General features: G+C 32.7%; 1 protein-coding gene across 1 annotated transcript; it reads left to right on the forward strand.

The window, feature by feature from the left end:
* Positions 1–300: 300 nt before the first annotated feature.
* On the forward strand, positions 301–4,997 carry LOC130642208 (ATP-dependent DNA helicase PIF1-like). Its single transcript, XM_057449292.1, has 12 exons — positions 301–374; positions 426–499; positions 914–976; positions 1,564–1,572; positions 1,984–2,662; positions 2,719–3,327; positions 3,439–3,510; positions 3,788–3,834; positions 3,909–3,943; positions 4,289–4,349; positions 4,767–4,837; positions 4,935–4,997. The coding sequence occupies exons 1-12, from the start codon at positions 301–303 to the stop codon at positions 4,995–4,997; spliced, it is 1,857 nt and encodes a 618-aa protein (XP_057305275.1).
* Positions 4,998–23,359: the final 18,362 nt, after the last annotated feature.

The raw sequence follows: 23,359 nt of genomic DNA on the forward strand, positions 1-23,359 counted from the left end.
TTCAATGTTTCACTACTCTAATCAATTATAGCTTATCAATCTCCAACAAGGTATAGTTAAACTTCTAAGAAATAGACTATTGTTTTTCTAGTCGCTTAAGGTAAATTTTGTTTAAAACGAGTACAACATCTAATTTCATAAACTACATCGTTTATGATGAAAACACAACTGCTTTGCCTTGAAAAATTGTCCTTTTTTAGGGACCGCGTTTTCTGCTGATAGTCTGGGCCAAATAAAAATAAGGACGTAGGCAGTTCAAAAACAAAAAATTAAAAATCACGTATAGGCAAAACGCATATAATGGAAGAAGCCGTCATGCTTATCATTTATTTCTTTATTCACTTTGTTCCACCAAAAAATCGGCAGAAAAATCGGTGTGTATTTTATAAGGCTATTTAAATGTAAATTTGCTCAATTTGTGCTAGTCAGCCCTTATTGCTAAAGCAGCTGACGAAAACTTTTTACAACCACTGTAATACACTTAACAAATGTAACACCAGTAACCTTCTGTAGAGAATAAGGCAGCTAAATCTATAAATAACGGTCTGACAATGATTAAAAACAAAATTTGCAAATGTAAACAAGTCAAATTTTATGACTTTGCCACAGGCTGTGCTATTTATTGTGGCAATTTTTTTTAAAAGCTACATCCGTCTAAAGCCTCTGGTAATCTATATAATAATACGCCAGTTCCGTGTGTCTGTGACAGGCGAAGTTGACATTGTCATTTTCCTTTGATGTCGCCGAAAAAAATCTTTGATGTTACCGAAAAAAATATGTCTTCTTTGTCGAGAAAAGCCGCGAGTCTTGTTTGTTTACGTTTTAAAATCACGTGATCAAAATAAAAAAATTCATTGGATGAACAAAATCACGTGATCAAAATAAAGCAATTTTATTTGTTCAAAATTCCAAGTATCCCCTGACGATCAAAACAAACGTACAAAGTTTTTTCAAGTTCAGGAGACGAACGAACGAAGTAGGTTGCTTGCTATATACAAATATTGGAAAAATCATTTATTTTGTGTGTTGTAACATGTCCTTTACTTTTGTTTGAGTAACTTTAAGTAGAGAAGAAAGAAAAGGAAATCTTAGAAGTTGGAAAAGCGAAGTTGAGGTGGATTTCCTGAGATCGTGGTGGTAGACTGCACTATTATTAGCTAGAAAAAGAAGTTTTAAAAAATCAGTTGATAGTAAGTAACCTATTTACCTAGGTTTACAGTTATCTTTAACTTTTATTTACCTAGAGCTACTTAAATAGGACAGTACTACAAAGTAAGAAATTTCAAATTTATCTTTGTAAAACCTAAGGATTATATATCATACTTTGTGCACTAAAAACCGTTCTTTTCACTAAGCAAAACTATTTTTCCCGTTTACGTTAGCTACATCCCTTGGCTTAGGTTGCAGTGTTTTTTACATTCTTCAGCAGGTGGCCTGTCAAACATTTTTATAACAAACTTCTTGCATTCAATCCTTCATGTTTCTAATAAATTTTATAGAAATTATTCCAAAATTATGTTGACCCTGGGCCCAATTTTATACCTTAAAATGGTTCTTATATAGGAAAAGCATGTAGCCATATTAAGATCTGAGAAATAGAAAAAGGAGACCAATTTTGACTTGCATTTATTTAATAAGCAAGGCAAAACCCTGATAAACAAAATAAAATATTCTTGCCTAATGTTTGGTTTGGTTTGGCTGCTTGCAGAGTTAACTATATCTTTCTTTCTATTTTGCCTTAATTTACTAAAGTTTATTCTAGAGTAAAATTTTCCCAATTTGCACTACTGTATTAGCTAATAAATTAATAACTAGCTAGCTATGTTTAGTTTAGTAATGAAATTTTAGCTCACTTATTTCTTATTTATTTTTTAGAACTTGTGGTTCCTATACTAGCTATAGCTAGCTAGGCTGTGTATTTTTCTCTATAATGTCTAACCCATTAGAGAGCAGTAACACTAACAACCCTGTACGTGGTTTTAGGCTTTTTAATTATTGACGAACAGACTGCACTGGCTAATGCAGTCATAGAAGCTGTTGTAAATGTTGCTAACAATGCAGCCCAAAACAACCGTCTGTTTTATTTAGAAGGTGCTGGTGGTAGTGGTAAAACCTTTACTTATAGTTACCTTATTTCTGAACTTACAGGTAGAGGTTTTCAAGTTGGAACTGCTGCATTTACTGGCATAGCAGCAACACTTTTGAAAAAGGGTACCACCATTCATAGACTATTCCGGTTACCTGTTCCTATTGTAGAGAACAGTACATGCAACATAACCCCGGTTTCTGCTTATGCTGCAGAATTGCGACAAAAGAGTCTATTTTTACTTGATGAAGCTTCCATGATTCCTAAGCATGCTTTTCATGCAATAGATCGTCATCTACAAGATATTTGTAATAATGAGCTTCCATTTGGAGATAAAGTTGTTCTTTTAGGTGGTGATTTTTCACAGTTACTGCCTGTTGTCAGAAAAGGAAAAGCAACTGAAATTGTGGACATGTGTTTTAAAAGTTCTCCATTATGGCACTTGGTTACAGAGTTTAGATTAACTCGCAACATGAGAACAAGGCCAGGAGAACAACAATTTGCTGCATGGCTTCTGCAACTTGGGAAAGTGTTTTACCTGTTCGGGAGCAAGAACTTTTCCAAGGTGCATTTGAAGTACCATCCAATTGTGTGTTGCAACAAAATCAATGTATTGTTGATACTTTGTTTAGGGATTTTCACCCAGAAAATATGGCATCATCTGTGGTACTAACACCCACAAATGATGACTCACTTATTATTAATGATCAGGTGTTGGCGCTGTTGCCTGGTGAAGAAAAATTTTATTTTAGCGCAGATGATGTTGTGTGTGATGATGAGGAGGAACGGATTCAATATCCAGTAGAATTTTTAAATAGTATCACACCTTCAGGTATGCCTCCTCATTGCCTTAAATTAAAAACTGGTGCCATTGTTATGTTATTAAGAAACATAAACATAAATAATGGTTTATGTAATGGCACTTGCCTAATTATAAGACGTCTTCATGACAACTGTGTCGATGTTGAAGTACTCACTGGTAATGCCATTGGAGATGGGGTACTTATTCCAAGGGTGCAACTTGCACCTTCGGATACAGGTATGCCTTTTGTCTTACGTCGCAGACAGCTTCCACTAAGGCTGTCTTATGCTATGACAATAAACAAGGCACAAGGTCAAACCTTTGAAAAGGTTGGAATATTGTTGCGCAGGCCATGTTTTTCTCATGGTCAGCTGTATGTTGCTTTTTCTAGAGCAAGAGCATTTGGTGATGTTCGAGTAAGTGTTGTTCCCTCATCCAGGCAAGGATTTTTTAATAGGGAATGTTATACTCAAAATGTGGTTTACCGTCAAATTCTTACATAATTCATACAATAATGTAATAGACAATGATGCAAATATTTTATGCTTAGCAGAAATTCAATACTTTGCACTTTATATCTATCTGCCATGTTGTACAAAGTGCAAAAGGTTGACGTGTTAGAGTAATTGTACTAACATGCCCTTTTGTGTAACATGAGAGTAGCGTGCACTGTCGATAGGGGACACGTTGCTATCTGGTGCACCCATGTCTTACGAATTTGTAAGGCACATCAGAAAAAAATAATCAGGGTTTGGTAGAGTCTTAGAGTCGAATAGGGAGGTTTTTATCTGACAAAAAAAAGTCTTGAGAAAGAAATGTCTTATTCACATTAAATGAACAGGGAGTTCTGGGGAAAGTGCTACAACCCTGAAAATGCTGATGATACTACTCTTTTGCAGATATTTATTTTGGCTTTTTAAAATTGTCATAATGCCAAATATATGTCGTAAATCCTAAAAGTACAGTAAGGGTGCATTTTTATGAATGTTGTGTTAGACATGCATCTCTTTTTTCTTTTAGGTGAAGTGCAAAGTCCTATGGCTTACCTTCACGTGGTGCACTTCGTTAAATGATTAGCATATTAATGCATAAAATTAAATTATTTATTTGAACTAAAGGCTTTAAAAAAATTTATGACATAAATTATTTCGAATATCTATTTTTAAAATAATCAGGATAACTTTTAAAGGTTAAAATTCTGTAGAATCAAAATAAGGGGAAAAAAGGAAAACGCACAGGGGTATTTGTTTCGTTTACATTTCACAAAGAATTATTACTGATAATTATGCAAAAAGTTCAATATTTTTTGTTGTAATCGTTTTTTTTTCAATTTACAGTCCCAGGTAATTTTCTATTGCGAACGTTCTGCCATTTTATGGTGTATATTCTTATGTTTAAAGCTACTAGATGTGTTATTATGGAAATGGCTGTTATTTCATCCTAATTTTATTTTAGATAATTGTAATGAATTTAAGACAATTTTTTTTTAATTTTGGCTTTTTAAGCTTAAGAAAATCGTGAAAAATTAAAATAAACTTTAAAGTCTTATTAATCTGTGTCTCTGAATAAACATTTGACCCAATAAGGGCTTTTAATACATTCTTGAACACGACAAAACATTAAAAGGAGTCTATCATCTTACTTATTGTGTGATAGTTGTGATGTGCTCTAAATTACTTTGAAAATAATAATCGCATATAGGTTAGATGTTTCTGTGATTAATCAGACCCTAACTTGAATAAGGCCAAGACAAGTATTAATTATACGTCTGAATTTTAAATTAAACTTAAATTCGTTATGCTCATAAAGAAAAAAAACCATTTGCTCTTTTCAACAATGTTTTTCTTCCTTATGTAAAAATAAAATATTTTTTACCAGATATACTGAATTCAAATACTTTTGGCAACGATTCAGCCGATACTAAAACTCACACAAATATTTTTAAAGAGGTAGTTGCGTTACATATGCTAATCATGAAATAAAAGCCAATGCACATTTTACAATGAAATTTCAATTTTACTTTACCATTCACAATGTTATTTTTAGACTATTTTTTCTAAAATATCTGTTACTGTTATTCCTGGTCGTGGACACAACAGTTGCTACTGAACCATTACTGCAGTAAAATTAAATTAGTTTTTAATATTTTCTTTTAGCTGTGACTAATAAATTTATTATAATGAAGGAATGGATATTGAAGAACAAAGCCTGCTTCAAACGCCGGAAAAGAAAATGTCAGGTATTTGACATAGCTTTATTTATTTGAAATTTATTTTGTTATTGCCCTTATATTATTTTTGTCATTACTATTTAGACATAATAACAACAAGCACAAATATTTCACACACTTACACACTCATGGACACATAAACAAACAGGGAGTATACAAGCACAAATATTTCATACACTTACACACTCGACACATAAACAAACAGAGAGTACACAAGCACAAATATTTCACACACTTACACACTCATGGACACACATGTAAACAAACAGGGAGTATACTTCTATTTTGTAATTAGTTCTTATAGTTCTTTTAATTTTTTTAGTAAAGAAAAAAAGGAGGGTGAGTATTTTGTAGATAATAAATAGAGTTTAGATGGAGCAACATTTTTTATTATTGGACACAGTTTTGGTATTATTATAAAGTTATTTTATTTTATTTTTTACTTATCTGTTTTGTTTTTGTTTGTTATTTAGTTTTGACGTATTCAGCTTATGAGGAGTATAGAAAGACGCATCCTGGCACCCTGTCCACAAAATCATTCAAATGGTGGAAAGCGCATGGGGGTCAGGATTTAGCCAATTTTAATTAGAGCCAGTCAAAGAAACGTCGACAAAAGCATAAACATCGACGCACACATACTATTCATAACCAATATAACAATTGTAAATTTAATAAATAAACCAATAATTCTAATAAACCAAAAAAAATCTTTCTATTTATTTATTTAAATTATTAATTAAGATTATATTTCTTACAGTTTTTGACCAAGTATATTTTGATGTTAGTTATTACTCTGGGGTATCCAATATTTCTACACATTTACGCAATTACTTATTTTATCATGCAAGCTTTTTTTTGTCTATTTAATGTTTAAATGTTCACAAACAGTGGATTTGCAAAACATGTTTATAACACTGTACACTTATCAATTCCATCCCTGTGTTATTATTTCAGTGTTGCTGATACCTCAAAGTAGTTTCTTTTTAAGTTATTTTTTTGTTATGATGTTACAATAAAATACATCAAAATACATTCAGTTCAGTTATTTTCCCTTTTACCAGTATTGAGGACCCGCCAGCTACTAGAATTTATCATGTTGCCTAAAACTTTACTTTAACAACTGTCCTTTTAATATACCATTTTATAACAAAAACCCTTTTTGTGTTTGAGCTATATACTTTTTTTTTAAATCGCATGGATTATTTTGTTAATACATTTGATACATGTCTTACATGCTTTTTACTTCTTTTTAGGTTGAAGCGCAAAGCCCCATGACTTGCCTTCCCGTGGCGCGCTTTGTTAAGTGGATTATTTCCTTTTAATAGAGATAATTCATGAACTAAAAGTCAGGGCATAGCATGTTACACAAATCCATCAAAGATTTATTGATACTGGTCAAACTCAAAAGAACAGCAGAGGTACAATGCCATTATGTCACATTACTGCACAAAAAACAAAAAAGTAAAGTATTTTATTATCTGAAAAAATTTTTAAACATGCATTGGTGACGTCAATAATTTTTGTCAAAAGTACACGATGTTATACCTTACTTTAAATAGCACTTCAGGTTTAAATACAATAAAAGCAACAAGTATCTTTTTCATTGTTCTCTCGCCTAAGTTCTTTATTGTTTTTCTGCCTAAGTGGATTTTTCCACGGGCCTAATCGACTAGTCTTTTAATATTTTTAAATTACATTTAACTTTTGACGACCACGTTTAAGCAAGAATTCAAAAAACACACGTGCACACTCGAATTTAATTAACCTTTAATTGTCTCCGTGAAAAACTCATTTTTCCGTTTGAAAATTGGTTTTATATCATTTCAGTATATTTAATTGCAAGACGATGTCCTTAATAAATGTCCTTATATTTACAAAACCAGCAAACGGGCGAAGCAAATAAGTCAGTTAAGGTGGTAGTAAACACTTCTTGGCGTAAATTTTAGCGAAAAATGTTATTGACTTGTTTTATTCAAAATATCGTAGATTTCAAAAATATATAGCTTTAATACCATAAATATTGCAAAAGTATCAATAAATAGGATTTTACAGGCCATGGTATTAAGATTGAAAAAAAACTCCTTAAAAAAGTACTTTATACCCTCTCTTCTATGCGTCATTTGGGGTTTTAAACAAGTAAACAAGTGTGTATAGACCTAATAGAAAGACATAGTGTAGACTGGCTTTTATGCAAACGGCAATCTGGAAGTCACGGCTTAAAAACACTAGGATTTTCGTTTTTTCAACCGAAAGATGTGTGTTGTGAAATGGACTAAATGGCAACCACAGATCCTAAAGAAAGTTGATTTACTGCATCAGAAACGTTTAGTTAACAAGTAAAAAGTTTATTATTGGATGTATAACATTATCATCTGCCTTTTTGCTAGATAAAACTAATATGAGCTGCCTAGAGACAGAGCAAGAATAAGAAAACGAAAGTTCCAAGGCAACAAAAAATTATGCGAATCTGCTTCAGCGAAAAAGACCGACTTGTTATGTGCTAGTGGAAACAAAATCAACATCCCTGAAACCTCTTGTGGCAATGACAATGACAACTATAATGTAATTTTTAACTTTGGAATTTTGAAGCAGCTGTTAGAATTGTTTTTACAATGCCCTCGGTGCAAAAATAATGACGTATGTTTACTGAACAATCTTTCAAAGCGACATGGATTTTCTTATCAGCTGGTTATCAACCGCAACGATTGTTTATTTGAAAAGTCCTTATACAATTCTGAAGTGTCATCTGTGAAAGCACTCACTGGAAGAGCTCCTTTATAATAAATCTTTAGACTGTATTGTCTTTTCGAGAAATTAAAAAAGGCTATCAATCCATTGGATTGTTTTCAGCGGTGATTTACTTGCCACCGGTTTTTCTAAACGGACTTACACCAACCTAAATGACATTTTACACACCACTTACAAGAAAGTTGCTGACAAATCAACTGCCTCTGCTCCTGAATTTCTTAAAAAAAAAGGAGGCGATGTAAATGAAATTCAAAATTATCAAGTTTCGGTTGATGGCACGTGGCAGAAAAGATTACAAAAACTCGGCAGAAGGGGGGGGGGGGGGAAGAAAGCATGAGGGGTGATTCTTTTCTATTGTATTCCATTTAAACTATGTATATTTTATTGCGTAGCAAATAATAAAACACGTACATGCTTCTTTTAAATATATTTCTATAACTTTCCAAAATATTATAAAATATTTATAACGATATTTAAATGTTACTTCGTTAATGTTTCATTTCTCCATCTTTAATTGTAGTTACAAATGTCAAAAGTTTTTCAAACTTATTTACCCATTTCTTAACAAATTCTTTTTTTGCTTTACCATCTTGTTGCATCATGGTTTCTATATTCTCCTCTCCAACTAACTCTACAACTAACTCGAGAACTTTTTCGGGATCCTCTAAAGATGTTTTCGTTTGCTTTATAGCTTTTGCTTCCATCGTACATATCAGTAACGCTGTTGCGAAAACTAGTAAAACATGTGAATACAACATCTTTCTGGATTGTTATTTCTACCGTTCGTTTTCAATATTAAATTGTTTCGTTGGTGTGAAAGATACTGGTGTCCGACAAACGTTATACGGTGGATTTTATAGACATACCTCAGGAAGATGACAGAACATTTTCCTGACCTAGTAACTATTTTCGTTTTCTGGAGTAGAAAGTTGTTGTCAGTAGTTAGTGTAACAAATAGATGACGCTAATGACCTTTCTCTTCCCAGATTAAATTTACAAGAAATAACTCAACAGAAACCTCTTATAAGATCGCGCAGCCTAACAAAGGTTCATACACTAGAAACATATCCCTTTCAAATGAGTAACATTTGTACATATTTAGAACATTAAATAAAAATGACCTAATGTTGAGTTTGCCACATCCTGTCTTTTTGTTCTCTTCTTATTTTCAAGTTTTTTGTGTTTTAGACGTTAAAAACCTTTAGGCAGTTAGGAACATAACTTTAGCTAATATTTGCTAAAACTAAAAACTTCGTTATCGTTTTCAATGTTTCACTACTCTAATCAATCTTAGCTTATCAACCTCCAACAACGTATAGTTAAACTTCTAAGAAATAGACTATTGTTTTTCTGGTCGCATAAGGTAAAGTTTGTTTAAAACGAGTACAACATTTAATTTTTAAAATCTGTTATCGAGGATACTGCAAAGTTTAATAATTTTAATTTTAATTTCGCAGTTGAAACATAATTAAGATTCAGATTTTATTTAATTTGCATTGTGTCGGAATTAGTTAACACAGACAAGAAAAAGAAAAATTAAATGCATCTTTTTGTAGCAAACGTTTTATTTTATCATTATAACAAATAATTCTGTGAATTCAGCAAATACGTCGGTAAAATTTCGTTGTGGCTTGAAAACCTCGTCATCTTCATCATCACTGTCATCATCGGATGCGCAAGGACCATATCCCAGGAATTGTCGCTCGTCATCTCTCATTTCCAAGAATGAGCCAATATCAGTTTCGATGTATGGGAGCAAAACTCTTGCTGACTCCATACTGATTATTAAGCCATGCTGAAATTTTGTGCTATAATCCAAGTGTTTTCGACTAAGTTCTTGACGTCTATTCAACATTTTTTTTTTTCATTGGTCTTAAAAAATAGCTTTTTGGGTGCATTTTAATTTTAATGTCTTATTCGCGGCAATTTAATTTCCCGATTTGCGTTTAAATCCAGTCTTTGCAACATTTTAACTCCGCGGTTTTTTGGATCCGACCCCAACTTTACGAAAATTTCTTGCCGCAAAGACTTCTTGCCTTAAAGTATGTCCTTTCTTGGTTAAAGTTAAGCATATCAGAAGAAGCTTTGTTTTCATAAAAAAGAAAAAAATATGAATAGTCGAATGATACTTTTCAAGAATCCATACAATATATAACGCCCAGTAATAGTATGCGGGTCCAAGTTAAACCAGGCACTTTTTGATTTCTTCATGCCATAAAACCTAATTCCCATCCCAATAAAAGTGGCGTCATTGCTGGAATCTGATCTACGAAGAAACTACAATCATTTCCTCTTTAGGAATCAGAAGAAGACTTTTGACTTAATTAAAGGCCCTCTTGATCTTCATTATTTTGATAAAAAAAGGCAAAGAAAGGGATTATTGTCATTTTCTCTATTCCGTTTTCCACGATACAAAGAAAATCCATTCATTATTGTTTTTACGTTTTCAAGAAGTCTCTATAAAAACTGTTTTACAAATTTCAGTGAAGAAAATCAATTCCACACAAGGCTTCAATATTCGGACATAACGCCAAAGTATCAAGTTAGAAAGATGTTGTATTCACATGTCTTTTGTGTTTTCGCAACAGCGTTACTTATATGCACGATGAAAGCAAAAGTTACAAACCAAAGGAATGGAACATTAACAATGCTAACAGATCCTGAAGAAATTCTTGAATCACATTTTAGAAAAATACAGGAGCAACGAATGGAATCAAGGAGAAATCGATACGAGAAAGCAAGAAATGAATTTGCCAAGATGTTGTTAAAAAAGATTCTAAAGCTTTTAAGAACAAACATTTCAAAAAAAGAAAAATTACATCTTCAACTCGTTTTGAGCAAAATTTACCCTGTACGACAACAAAGACAGTAGTCTAATTTTTTAATATTAAATTATTTATTGTTTGAGGCTTGTAAAAATGCGTAGCAAGATAAGCCTCGCTTCTTCTTTTTTATTATTGAAATTATTTACCCAGGATAGCCTCTTCAGTTCCTAGGGGTACTGCTATCCATACGAGTCTTGCGAAGGTGGTCCTAGCGCATTTAAAGCTCCTATTTGAGCTACGAAAGTCGTGCGAGCAAATCAATCGCTCAACCGCCTAAGATATCAATCCTATTCTCATTCTGAGCGCTAAGCAGAAAGGATAGATTCACACTTTTATATTCTATGGCATGACCCGGCCATGGTTTGAACTCAGAGAGAGATGTGCATATTTTACATGGCTGGCCTCACAATTATCGAGGGATATACCCTGTCTATTATTTCTAGGAGGGGCCACGGCTTTGACGGGAAATCCTGGAGTATTTATTGCTCTCTTTCAGCTACGCAAACTCAATTAGGGTCAGCGTTCTGCCAGACAACTACCTGCAACATTCAACGGCCCACACAGTGCACCATCTTCCCAATTTCCCTCACGTGGCTTGGGTTAATCCGGGGCTATGGTAATATACAATTGCCCATATTGAATCGCAGCTAAGGGGCGCCAAGACCTCCCGCTGTGAAGTTAGGGCTGACGGCCCAAAATTCATTACGCTTACATTGAAAACAATATATAAGGTCAATAGAAATACGGCAAAAAAATCTTCCGTTTTTAATTTTAGCAATTATTTAGCAACGTTATGTCTCTTAAGTTTTCAAGCGTCTTTAACATCTAAAACACAAAACACTGAAAAATAAGAAGAGAAAAAAAAGAGAGGATGTGACAAACTCGACAGCAGGTCATTTGTACTTACACGTTGACGTTCTAGAGCACTTGTTAGTCTGCGTGAGCTAATAAAAACATTCTGTTGAGTTATTTCTTGTACATTTAATATAGGAAGAGAAAGGTCATTAGTGTCATCTATTTGTCAAACTAACTACCTGACAGCAAATTTTTACGGAAGAATACAAAAATTGATATAATGTCAGGAAAATGTTTTGTCATTTTTGTGAAATATGTCTATAAAATGCACCGTATAATGTTTGTAGGAGAGCAGTAACTTTTACACCAACGAAACAATTTAATATTGGAAACAAAAGATAGAAGTAACAATTCAAAAATATGTTGTATTGGTTTTTGCAACAGCGTTACTTATATGTACGATGGAAACCAAAGCTATAATGCCAACGAAAGCCACTTTAGAGAATTCAGAAAAGATACTGGAGTTAGTTGTATAGTTAATTGGAGAGGAGAATATAGAAACCATGATGCAACAAGATGGTAAAGCAAAAAAAGAATTTGTTAAGAAATGGGTAAATAAGTTTGAAAAACTTTTGACATTTGTAACCACAATTGAAGCTAGTAAAATGAAAAATCAACGAAGCAACCATTAAATATCTTTATAAATGTTTTATCACCCTCGTCCCAAGTGTTTTGTGTCTTTTTGATATGAGGGAAGACAACGAAAAATACCCTGGTACCGTTGAGTGATTTTTAGCCAATGTATGGCCACATTATGCGAACGCGTCGTACGTAAATTTATGCGACTAAAAATGGTGGAACTTTAGCTGACAGAATTTTATGTTTCATCAACGGAGAATTATTGTCTCACGACTGAAATATACAAGAAAAATTATCCTGTCTATCGTCTCATCGCGTCTTTCAAGTTTAAAAAAGGAGATGTGCTGTTTTATTAGTAGGTTACATAATACTTTAACATACTTACGTAAAACAACAGAACCATTAAGAGATATTTTTGAAAATTATTTTTTGCAAGCATTAATTTTTAAAAATACTTTCAAATTTTTACGAGAACTAATTTTTTTGCGAAGAAGAAAAGTTCTACTCTTGTTTAAAATACCTCCTTAATCTGAATGTAAGTATGAGTATAAGTAATCAGGAGCGGATTTAAGATGTTTATTATAACGTTGAAACATAAGATGAAAGTTCATTCTTAAGAAAAGATCTCAATCTTCCTATAAAATATGCAACATCCGTAACCGTTTCGTATGTTTCACCGACAATCTGTGTTCACTTCATTAATGTCTACGTGTATACCGTTGTGAATGCTCAATATCACAAGACCATTGAATCAATCCTAACAGTGCAAAGAAAATAAATTAGACGTAGTAAACAATATCCCATTTCAGCACCAAAATTGAATGATATTTTCAAGCGACTACAAAAATTGTACAAAAGCGAAAAATTAAAAACCTGGGTCACTGAAATTCTCAAATATGTCTTCACTCTACGCAAATAAAATTATATATTTTTTTATACAAATTCAAAAGAAATATAACTTTCATTGTATCTAGATCTTAACAACAAATTCAACAGTACATACATTGTGAACAAACACCTATAGCTCACATCACCACCAAACCCAATTATAAATGAACATATATAAGTTGAATACACAACACTGCATGTCTAAATACATAAATACAGGTCATTTAATGGCTGAATTCTTAGAAATCACATGCTCTCTGGCTGCATAGTATATTATGTATAAGAATCGAATTCTTAGAGTTATATTTCCATTGTAAACACTAACATTTGTGGTATTTGATGTGATAGGATACACAGGTTTCAGTTTTCGTTTCACTACGGATGATAATGTCAACATAGTCATCATGAACCCCCAAGGACGGTGTTCAATGTTTAAGATAACTTCTTTTTTGACACAATCAACCATGGTGGTAGCATCACTGGGAAGATCTTTACTGGCTGCTCTTAGTAAATGACATATGTTTTCATTTCCAGTGAGAAGTATCGATCATGAATTGTAAAGGCAATTGCCATTTGCAGTGGACTTCAAGGGGATTATGCCACCACCAGAACTTTCTTCTTCCAGCAGATGATGAGGGATGTAGGATACGGAAACACAATCAACGTGGATGTAAACAGATTTATCAGGAGGGGAGTGAAGCATAACAAAGTTTATAACATAATAGTTACAAGTGACAAGTACCTCGATTTATCCAGTGAAAACTTTCCACTCTTTTCAACAGCTGATCAAACTTTGCAAGCATCTTTTTGTGGGCAGAGATTAGATTTTCCCTTCTACTGTCGTCAATAATTATTGGTATGGAATTATCATTGGGTGAAGGAAAATGTCTTTTCACTTCAACGAGAAAATCCATCCTAAACCTGAAAAAAAACAGAGAGCAGAATTTAAAAATGAAATACTTCCAAACCAGAAAACGAAAGTCGAATATGTATGACATTAAAACCAAAAGCAATTATGAAATTAAATTAGGATTACTGAAATGTAATGAGATATTAACATCCGACAAAACACTTCACTTCCTACAGCTGTCAAACTCAAGTAGGGAAGAGAGAGCGCACAAACAAAGCTAAATACTTACTTTTCATCTCGGCTGCTTTATCCGCAACATCGTCGGCCGTACATTTCAAATTTTGGCACCAGACGAAAATTTCTTCAGCAAGACCTTAGCATTTAAATCCAAAATTGGGCACCAGACGACCAGTGCCAGGGACACCACCGAGAGCCGGCTGGTTCCAAAAAACATTTTGCCGGCAAGCCAGCGAGGTGTTTCCTTTCATTGGCTTATGAATTATGGCGCACGAAAAGGAAGCGTTAGGGTAAAAATAGAAGAAACGTTCCGCAAGTACAAGAAATGTATAAAAGAAACGTGTCCAATTCAAATCGTTGCAGCTTGGCGCATAGCTTGTTTTTATGTTAGTTTGATAAATGTGAGCAAAAAATATTTCCACTATTATCATGGTTCCTGATATACTGAACTTGGTAGTTTTTGGTTTTTGACAGTATATCAATTTTTACATGTACAAAAAACATTATGAGCAATTCTCATGATTGAAATTGTCAGATAGGGTCTAAATAAACATACGTTCCACGCTTGATTGATCAGTGTTCTCGCTCTTTTTTTTCACAACAGAATTTGAGAAGATTTGAGGACTGTTTTGAGGAGATTTTTTCATTTTTTAGGAGCTTTTATTAACAAAATTGAGGAGATTTGAGGCGAAAAACTTGCACTTGTAAAAAGGAAAGACCGAAAAGACTGGCAACAAGTCGTGGTGATTCAAAGTAAAAACAGTATAAAAACTAGCATATATAAAAAATAACCAAATGCCAAATTTTTTTTGAGGAGAGTTGAAAAAAAACCTAAAATTTTAAAAATATAAGGACATTTGAGGAGAATTTAGGATATTTTGGAAATCAGCGTTTTTTTTAAACAGCGAGTTTACCTGCATCTGCATGAATACGGTTAAGGTATTATTGAAATTCATGGATTTCTCAGAATCTCTAGTATTCCCCTAAATAAATTCATTAATTTAAGTTACATTTGAAAAATATTAGGGTCCCCAGAAATATAAAAATTTGTAGGATTTATTCTTGTGCATCTGATTTCAAAGAAATATGTTGCTATTGCATTGCATGGAGAAAAGAATTCTTTAATCCTATCGTGATTTGCAAACGTTAAAATTGATGTTTCCAAGGTAAAAAACATAAAAATAGCTGTTATCGGCACGTCTGCAGTAGGTTTTTTAATCACAAACTACGTGCTTAAGAATAATAACAACCTTGTTTTAGCTAGCTTAGCTAGCTACAAACACTTTCTAAAAGACAGGACTGTAATTTTATTATTTTAGCAGTTTACTATTCTTTCTTAATGTACAACGCAGCACTAGAACTGAGTCAGTTATGTTTTAATAAATCTAACAAAGTAACACAAAAACGCTTTTTTTATAAATTTTGCTGGCTTAATAAAATTTTGTTTACAAAACTGATTGATCACGTCTTCATGCTGGATTATTATAAAGCTGAAGAAGAGCTGACTAAGGAACAAACATCGTCATAATTATTTGAAAATGTGAAAGCCAATCATATTTCGAAATCTGGTCAACGATACCAGGGTATTTTTCGACCTCATCTTTCATATCAATTAATCAAAAAAACCCTGGGGACGAGGGTTATATTGTGTAATATCTCCATTTGGAAAGTTATAGAAGTATATTAAAAGAAATTATGTACGTGTTTCAATAATTGCTGCGACGCCGGAATGAATGGCGCAACATACATTTTTTGTTTTAATAATCAGAACAAACCGACTGGTAGCCTAGTGGTAGATAGTTTGCTTGTAGTGCGGGAGGTCTTGCGTTCAAACCCAGGCCGGGTCATGCCAGAGAGTATAAAAGTGTGAAACTATTCGTTTTGCTTAGAGTTCAGCATGAGATTAGGATAAATATTTTAGGCAGCTGTCTAAATGACGATTCCTGTGCTTGTGCAACTTTCGTAGCTTGAATGGGAGTTTTCAATGCACCAGGACCCCCTTCTCCGGACTCTTTTAAGTTTCGTTAGCATATTTCTCTGAACATGACACACACGAAACATATTTTTTTCACCAAGAAGAATCTTTTCGAAAGTCTAACCCGATTAACACGATTTTCCAGTTGCTTTAAAGTTAACCCGAAAATCAGGAACAATCAGATTTTTGGCATTTTTTAATCTGAATTGATGTTTTCAATACCTTTTATTTGGCTATCATAAACTTAAACAACTAAAGTCAGTCAATTTTATGCAGATAGCAGTCTTAAGACAAATTTCAAGCTTCTAATGACGTCACAGAAAACGTGCTGACATGAGAAAAAAATTTTCTGCTATTTTGTTCTTTTGCAACGTATTTTTGCAACGTATTTTAGGTTAACCAAGTTAAACAACGGAATGCTAATAACTTCAAATAAGTTTTTGCTGAAGCAGATGCAATGAATGTTCCAGTTTTTTAATTTAAGTAATTTCTATTTTCACCTTTTTTCATGTCTCAATTAGCGCGATTATTTCAAGAAACCCTTGGCTAACGAAACCAGGCATAATTAAACTTCAAGTCACACACATTATTCATCCCTTTTTTCCCAACGCAAAGGTTTACTGTGTGCAGTTTAGCCTATGAAAGTTAAACCATAGCTACAAACTAACAGCAGTTTTGACTAAACTGTGCAGAATAAACATATACTATCGTTACAATAATGAAATAATATAGGATAAAATAGTGCCTGTTGATGTTATGAGAGTACTAATTACCAATTATAAAAATAAAACACGTTATTTCTTGCCTAATAGGCATTTAATAAGTTGGATGTAGTGATGGACTGTCTATGTCCGTGCTTAGCATTCACTGATCTTTTTTGGCATTCTGGCGCGTATACTTTATTTGATTTGATTTACAACTAACCTTTATATTAGAACACAAAAATGACTAAGTAAACATTATAGAACGATTTTTGGAATAAATACGAAAAAATACAAAGAAAATAATAAGAATGAATAAAGTACTAATATATATTGCGTCGTAAAAAATACTGACTAAAGAAGTACATGCTATATTCTTCATTCAAATTTGCAAAAACATATATAAATATATAAATACAACAGTCTTCTATTATATAATTTATTACTTTCTTTAAATAGAAAAATTGGTATCAATAGGCTTCATTAGTGTGAGCAGAAGTTGTAAGCAGATCGAAGAACATCATTTTTAAGGCATACCCAATGCGTTCAGCATTTCAATAAAGCTGAACAACATTGTTCCATTATCTCGTAAGTAGGAATGAAATGACATTATACGTGCATGCAGCACATTTATTATCCAACAAAGTTATTTTGACAAAAATCAATGCCAATCATACAATTTTGTTTAGTAAATAAGCTCATGACAACCAACTCTATAACAAATGCCTAGTTAAACAATTTTTACACCCTAAATCTAATAATAAATTCTCGTAATCTCCTACACATAACAGCTATCTATACTTATCAAATTACTTCACCGCAAACAGCGTCTGCGATTTCCAAGGATCTCTTTGACTAACTGAATAGTCATCTCCAACTGCTTCATGACTGCTAATTCTCTTTCTACCATGCTCGTATTGAGTTGAGTAAAAATTGGATCATCAAATTCCAAAACTATTTGACCATTTTTTTTGTAGCGTGGATTGTAGATACATTCGCATTTCAACAGATTCTAAAAAGAAGACTATATTCTGTAAGAATTATTAAAATGAGTCGAATCAAAAGTTCTACCAATACTCATGCACTAACCTTTCTTCTAACACGCATATCTGTTGCAAATTTAACCAATCCTAATTTTATTTTAGATATTCGTTCTGGAAATGCAACTTTTGTTTTGTTCTTCGATACATCTTATGCTTCCATAAAATTTAAACTTTTATAAAACTGTTGTAGCAGTTGCGACATTTGGGAAAACGAAATCGTGTCCTGGAAACCAAATTAAAATATACTAGAAAAAAAATATTAGCTAAAAGAAAATTATTCCTACTAACGTTCAAACAACTTACGTTGTTGTTATAATTTCTGATACTCTTAAATAGGACTTGATCCCGAAACATAAAAGTAGTTCCTTGGTGGTTACTACAAGCAACTGTAGTCTTATCGACCAATTTATTATCAGGTAAAATATCAGCCTAAAAAATAAAATTTGAAATCATTGAACACAGATTTGAAAGAAACTTTAACAATTTTTTTAACAACAGATGCATTAAAACCAGGACACTCACAATCATGGATATTTTAGTAAATTAAGACAGAGAAAATTAAGATGAGGTGCTTACAAAATAACATTGCAAAACATCGATATTTTTTTTAGTTCATTCCCTTTCGTGTTTGTTCTTTGTAGGAACGTTGAGAATTGAAAAAGAATCTTCTTTAGCCGTGACACAATTTGAACATCCTGCTGCTTTTATGATTGACGCCATATTTTTTGTGCCATTATTAGTTATGTTAAATCCCTATAACGTTGGACTGATGAAGAATGTCACATTCAACGCGATACCTAAGACAAAGTTGATTTTTTATACAATATAACTAAAAAGAATACTAAGCATATCTTAATACGAAGGTAGAAATTAACTAGCATAAGCTCCAATTGGTAATATTTACTTTGAAATTTATTTGAAAGGAACTATTTAATAAAGAAAATATCAATACTGCTTGCAAGTGTGTTGCATATTAACCAAGGCCGAATCTCGTCTTGTGATAGCTCTAATTTGTGTTTACATTACTTACTCAGACTTTGCAGTGTGAAACTAGCCATGTTTTGTTTTCCAATTTGTCTTCTTATCCAATGTGCTTGGTTTAAGTTTAGACTACTTTTTTTCACTATTTAGCACAGAATTTATAGCCAAAACAATGGAATGTCCCGGTATCTAGCACAATATCCTCATTTTACGTCAAAATTAGCTTTTCTGTCACAGAAACACTTTCATTTAGCAGAATTTTTTCCGACAATCTTAGGTTACTATCCTTGAAGGAATTTTTCTCTGCTGAATGAAATACGGTTGATGCTTTGTAAACAAAGGGTATTTTGTACAAAATTTGGGTTTATTAATATTAAGACAGATGTTAATCCTATTAGAAAAGTAAAAGTTCCAGTCTAAGTGAAAACCTGATAATGAAAACCTTTGATTGGACATCCCAACGGGTTGCAGGGTGACTTACAAATATTTGTTTTCAAAACGAATGTTGAAAATGAATGTTCAAAGTCCTATCATTTTTTCATGTTTTTCTTAAACTTACTTACCGGTTTTGTTTATTTATTTTTTCATTGAGAAAGGGAATAATCCTGCCTTTAAATTTGATTATTTGCAGTTTCTTGACACTTTCATTCAACACAAACTTAGAAATAAAACGACGTCTATTTGTTTCCGCAGTAGCGTTACTTTATGCACGATGGAAGCAAAAGCTATAAAGCAAATGAAAATCCCGAGGATACCGAAAAAAATCTAGTGTTAATTGGAGAGCAGAATATAGAAACCGCGATGCATCAAAATGGAAATGAAAAAAGACAGTTTGTTAAGAAATGGGTAAATACGTTTGAGAAGCTTTTGACATTTGTAACTGCAAGTGAAGCTAGAAAGATGAAAAATTAACGAAGCAACAATTAAATATCTTTAGAAATGTTTTTTAGGATCTCTCTTTGATATTATGTACGTGCTTTAATATTTGCTGTATTTTTTGTTTAAATAGTCAGAACAAAGCCGGAGGTCTTGTGTTCAAACAGAATCTATTGTTTTAACTTAGCGTTCAGCAAGAGATTGTGATCGATATTATAGGCAGTTGTATAAATTTGTGATTCTTTCGTAGCTTGAATAAGAGCTTTCAATGCACCAGGACCTCCTTCGCAGGACTCTTTTAATTTTCGTAAACATATTTCTCTGAACTTTACACACACAACACTTTTTTCGTCAAGAAGAATCGTTTTGAAAGTCTAACCCGACTAACCTTTCCTGGTTGCTTCGAAGTTAACCCGAAATTCAGGGAAAAGCGAATTTGTGACATTCTTTAATCTGAATTATGTTTTCAATACTTTTTATTTGTCTATCGGAAATTTTAAACGGCATAATAAGACTTGTACTAGAGCGAAAGTAATTCAATTTTATGCGGATAGTGGTCTTTAAATAAATTTAAAGCTTCTGATGACGTCACAGAAAAAGAACTGACGTGATTTTTGTTCCTCAAGTAACGTATTCTAGGTTTGCCAAGTTGAATAACAAAACGCCAACAATCTACAATTAGGTACTAGTGAGACAGATGCAATGAATGTTCCAGTTTTTTACTTTGAGTAATTTCTATTTTCACCCTTTTCCATGTCACAATTTACGAGGTCATTCCAAGGAACCTTTGGCTAACGAAAACAGGCATGAATAAATTTCAAGTCACACATATTAATTATTTATTTTCACCCAAACGCGAAGGATTAGTATTTGTTGTTTAGCCTATAAACGTTTAACCATGGCTACAAACCAGCAGAATTTTTGACTAAAATTAGCAGGTTAACCATATACTATGGTTATGGTTGACTGTTGCTGCAACTCTTCTTGGTGGTGGGTGGAAAGCTGTTATATCAAATTACCAAATTTTATAACAAAAGATATCGGACAAAAACAGACTCCGAGAAAACAAAATTTTTGCTGAAAACACACGTTGGGAAGGTTTTCAGCACACAGCTTACAATCTATGAGTTTCAATAACTAATGAAGTTGAACAATGTAGTGACTAGGTAGTAGCTATACGTTGTCTTTTATATGGAACCAGTTTATAAGTACATGTGGAATCTTAAGAATTATCAAACTTTTATAATTACATTGTTATGACTATGCTTTAACCCTATTATACCTGGGGGCACAAAGTGCCCGCGGCAATTTCAATTGGGCATATCTCTTTTGGTGCATGACATTGAAAGTTGAAATTTGGTGACTTATCCTAACTTTTATTAAAGAATCCGGAAAAAAAAATTAAAAAAAAATCAATTTCCTGGAATTTCCCTCAATTTAAAACACAAGGCCTGTTTTTTTAGAAATTTTTTTTCAGTAAGTTAATATAAAACAGTTTTGTTGCGTTGTTTTGTTCTAAAATAGTTTTATATATACTAATGAATGTTTTTGTCTTAACAAGGATACATACCATAACGTGTATATAATGCAGACCAAAATTTTTGTATTATCAGAACCAAATTTATTTTTATATATATTTATTTCGTCATTTCTGCTCCTATGACGTCATCTAATTTAATTTTTTACCTGAAATGTGTTTGTACTAAGACATTCTACATCAGTGCCAAGTTTCATCACCATAGCATAAGTGGTTCAGAATTTATAAACCGCGGCACTTTGTACGCACTAATTAGAGAGTTTACTAACGTAGATCATTCAGAAACAGGGCAAAAATATAAAACACACTAAAAACAACATCGTTCTTACTGCCTTTCTTCGTAATTTATTATCAGGAAAGGCGCGAAAAAACCACCCTAGGCCAAGCTACTCTGTTCTACTATCTGATTTGTTTTTGTTAATTATGAAAATAAATCAAACAGACCTATTTCAATATTGCCTTTTCATGATCAGCCGTGGTGGCAAAAATTAAAACTTTGCATGAAAAAGAGGTTAGTTTAGATAAAGTTCAGGACGTCAAGTTGTTTACTAGCTGTTTTAACATTGGTTATATACAAATATTGATTTTATAATTTTCAACCGCCATATCGAAAGGATCGTAGTGGATCCAAGTATATTGAGGGTATTAGTAGGGGTAGTGTGACAAAATTATGAATGTTGATTGATAGTAGGTGTGTATTTATGGCAACTTAAATGTTGGCTATAGTTAGCTAGCCAACAAACGTTTTGTTTCTTACTCATACAAAATGTTTATATTCTTTACTGTAAGTTATAAAATGTTGACCTAGCTAACTGAAACTTCATATAAATTATATAATTATAATTTATAATTTATAGATATTATAATTATATAGGTTATAAATACTTACCTAAAAAAGTTACCCAGCTTTTCATAGCCAGATATTATAGGTTGGGTGTTATAGCTAACATGTACTCAGGGATGATGTGCTGCCCAGCGATGTATCGTTATTATTGTCACTTCCTGCTAATATGCTTTAACCTTTCCATTTAGTATACATTTATAATATACATATTTTGGCTCAACCTAGTGTACTCAGTAATAACAAATTGTTTATTTTTTTGGTTTGTCTGTTCAGATTCATATTAGTACTGTAGGTTTATCATTTCTTGAACATGTTCAAGAAATGATAAACCTACAATACTAATCACAAATTGTTTATTTTTTCGGTTCTGGCATAAACCATTTTTTTTCAGAAGGTGAAAAAACAACTGAAAATGCTGCTCTTCTTACGAAAATGTTTTTATCACAGGTCACACATTTACATAAATAAAAATATTTAGAAGTTGTATTGTTGCTCTATTCTATAAGAAAATAGACCCAAGGTTCTTAAAATTGCTCTTATTTTTTTGGAACTTGACAGCAACATTAGGCCTTTATCAACTATTTTGAAAATGACAGTGTAAAACTTGTAAGGTTATGTTGTTTGGGTTATCCTCAAAAAAATAAAACAAAGCCATTTATTAGTTGTACGGCCGTTTGTATATATTTAAAACTTCCTTAACTTTCTTAGGCCATCTGTTATAAGTTACTGTGGTAAGTCGATCAAGTATTAAACATGTCAAGGGAATGCTGCCCAGCTTAACTGGCTAAACGTTATTGCATTGACACAATATGTGACTTGAAACAAATTGTGAGCGGTTTGTTCATCTACAATTTTCTTAGCTTTTAACCCTATTAAACCCGGGCTTTTTTGGCTCGGTAAAGACCGGAGGGGAGGGCCATTATGACCCCCGACCTGATTTTTAAAGTACAGCTAAGAGTTAGAACGTAAAACTTGGCCAGTAGGTAGTTTCATCTTATTGCAATAAAAATTGCAAAAAAATCCTCTATGACGTCATCACTTGCCCTCTTACAGTATAATACAGAAAAGTTTTTATGTTAATTCTATCAGATTTGTCTAAGAAGAGCAAAGAGCACCCCTTAAAAAAAAATAAAAAAAAAGTTGTTGATCTTTGCTTTTACGTGTAAATAAACTACAATACCCATAGTTATACCTCACGTGGAATACAATATGGCAATACTTCTCTATAATAATAGCCGTCGTCTGTCTGTTCGTGCGTCAAAAGCGACTTGTGTTAACCACGCACGAATTACAAAGTACGCA

This window comes from Hydractinia symbiolongicarpus, chromosome 4 (genome assembly GCF_029227915.1).
Source record: "Hydractinia symbiolongicarpus strain clone_291-10 chromosome 4, HSymV2.1, whole genome shotgun sequence".
Lineage (NCBI taxonomy): Eukaryota > Metazoa > Cnidaria > Hydrozoa > Anthoathecata > Hydractiniidae > Hydractinia > Hydractinia symbiolongicarpus.

Bases quoted from the DNA above. Each gene is read 5' to 3' on its own strand.
- LOC130642208 (XM_057449292.1), top strand. From the start codon at position 301: ATGGAAGAAGCCGTCATGCTTATCATTTATTTCTTTATTCACTTTGTT. The intron at 3,511-3,787 runs GTAATTGTACTA...ACTCTTTTGCAG, and splicing joins CAAAAGGTTGACGTGTTAGA to ATATTTATTTTGGCTTTTTA. The intron at 4,350-4,766 runs GTAATGAATTTA...ATTTTTTACCAG, and splicing joins TAATTTTATTTTAGATAATT to ATATACTGAATTCAAATACT.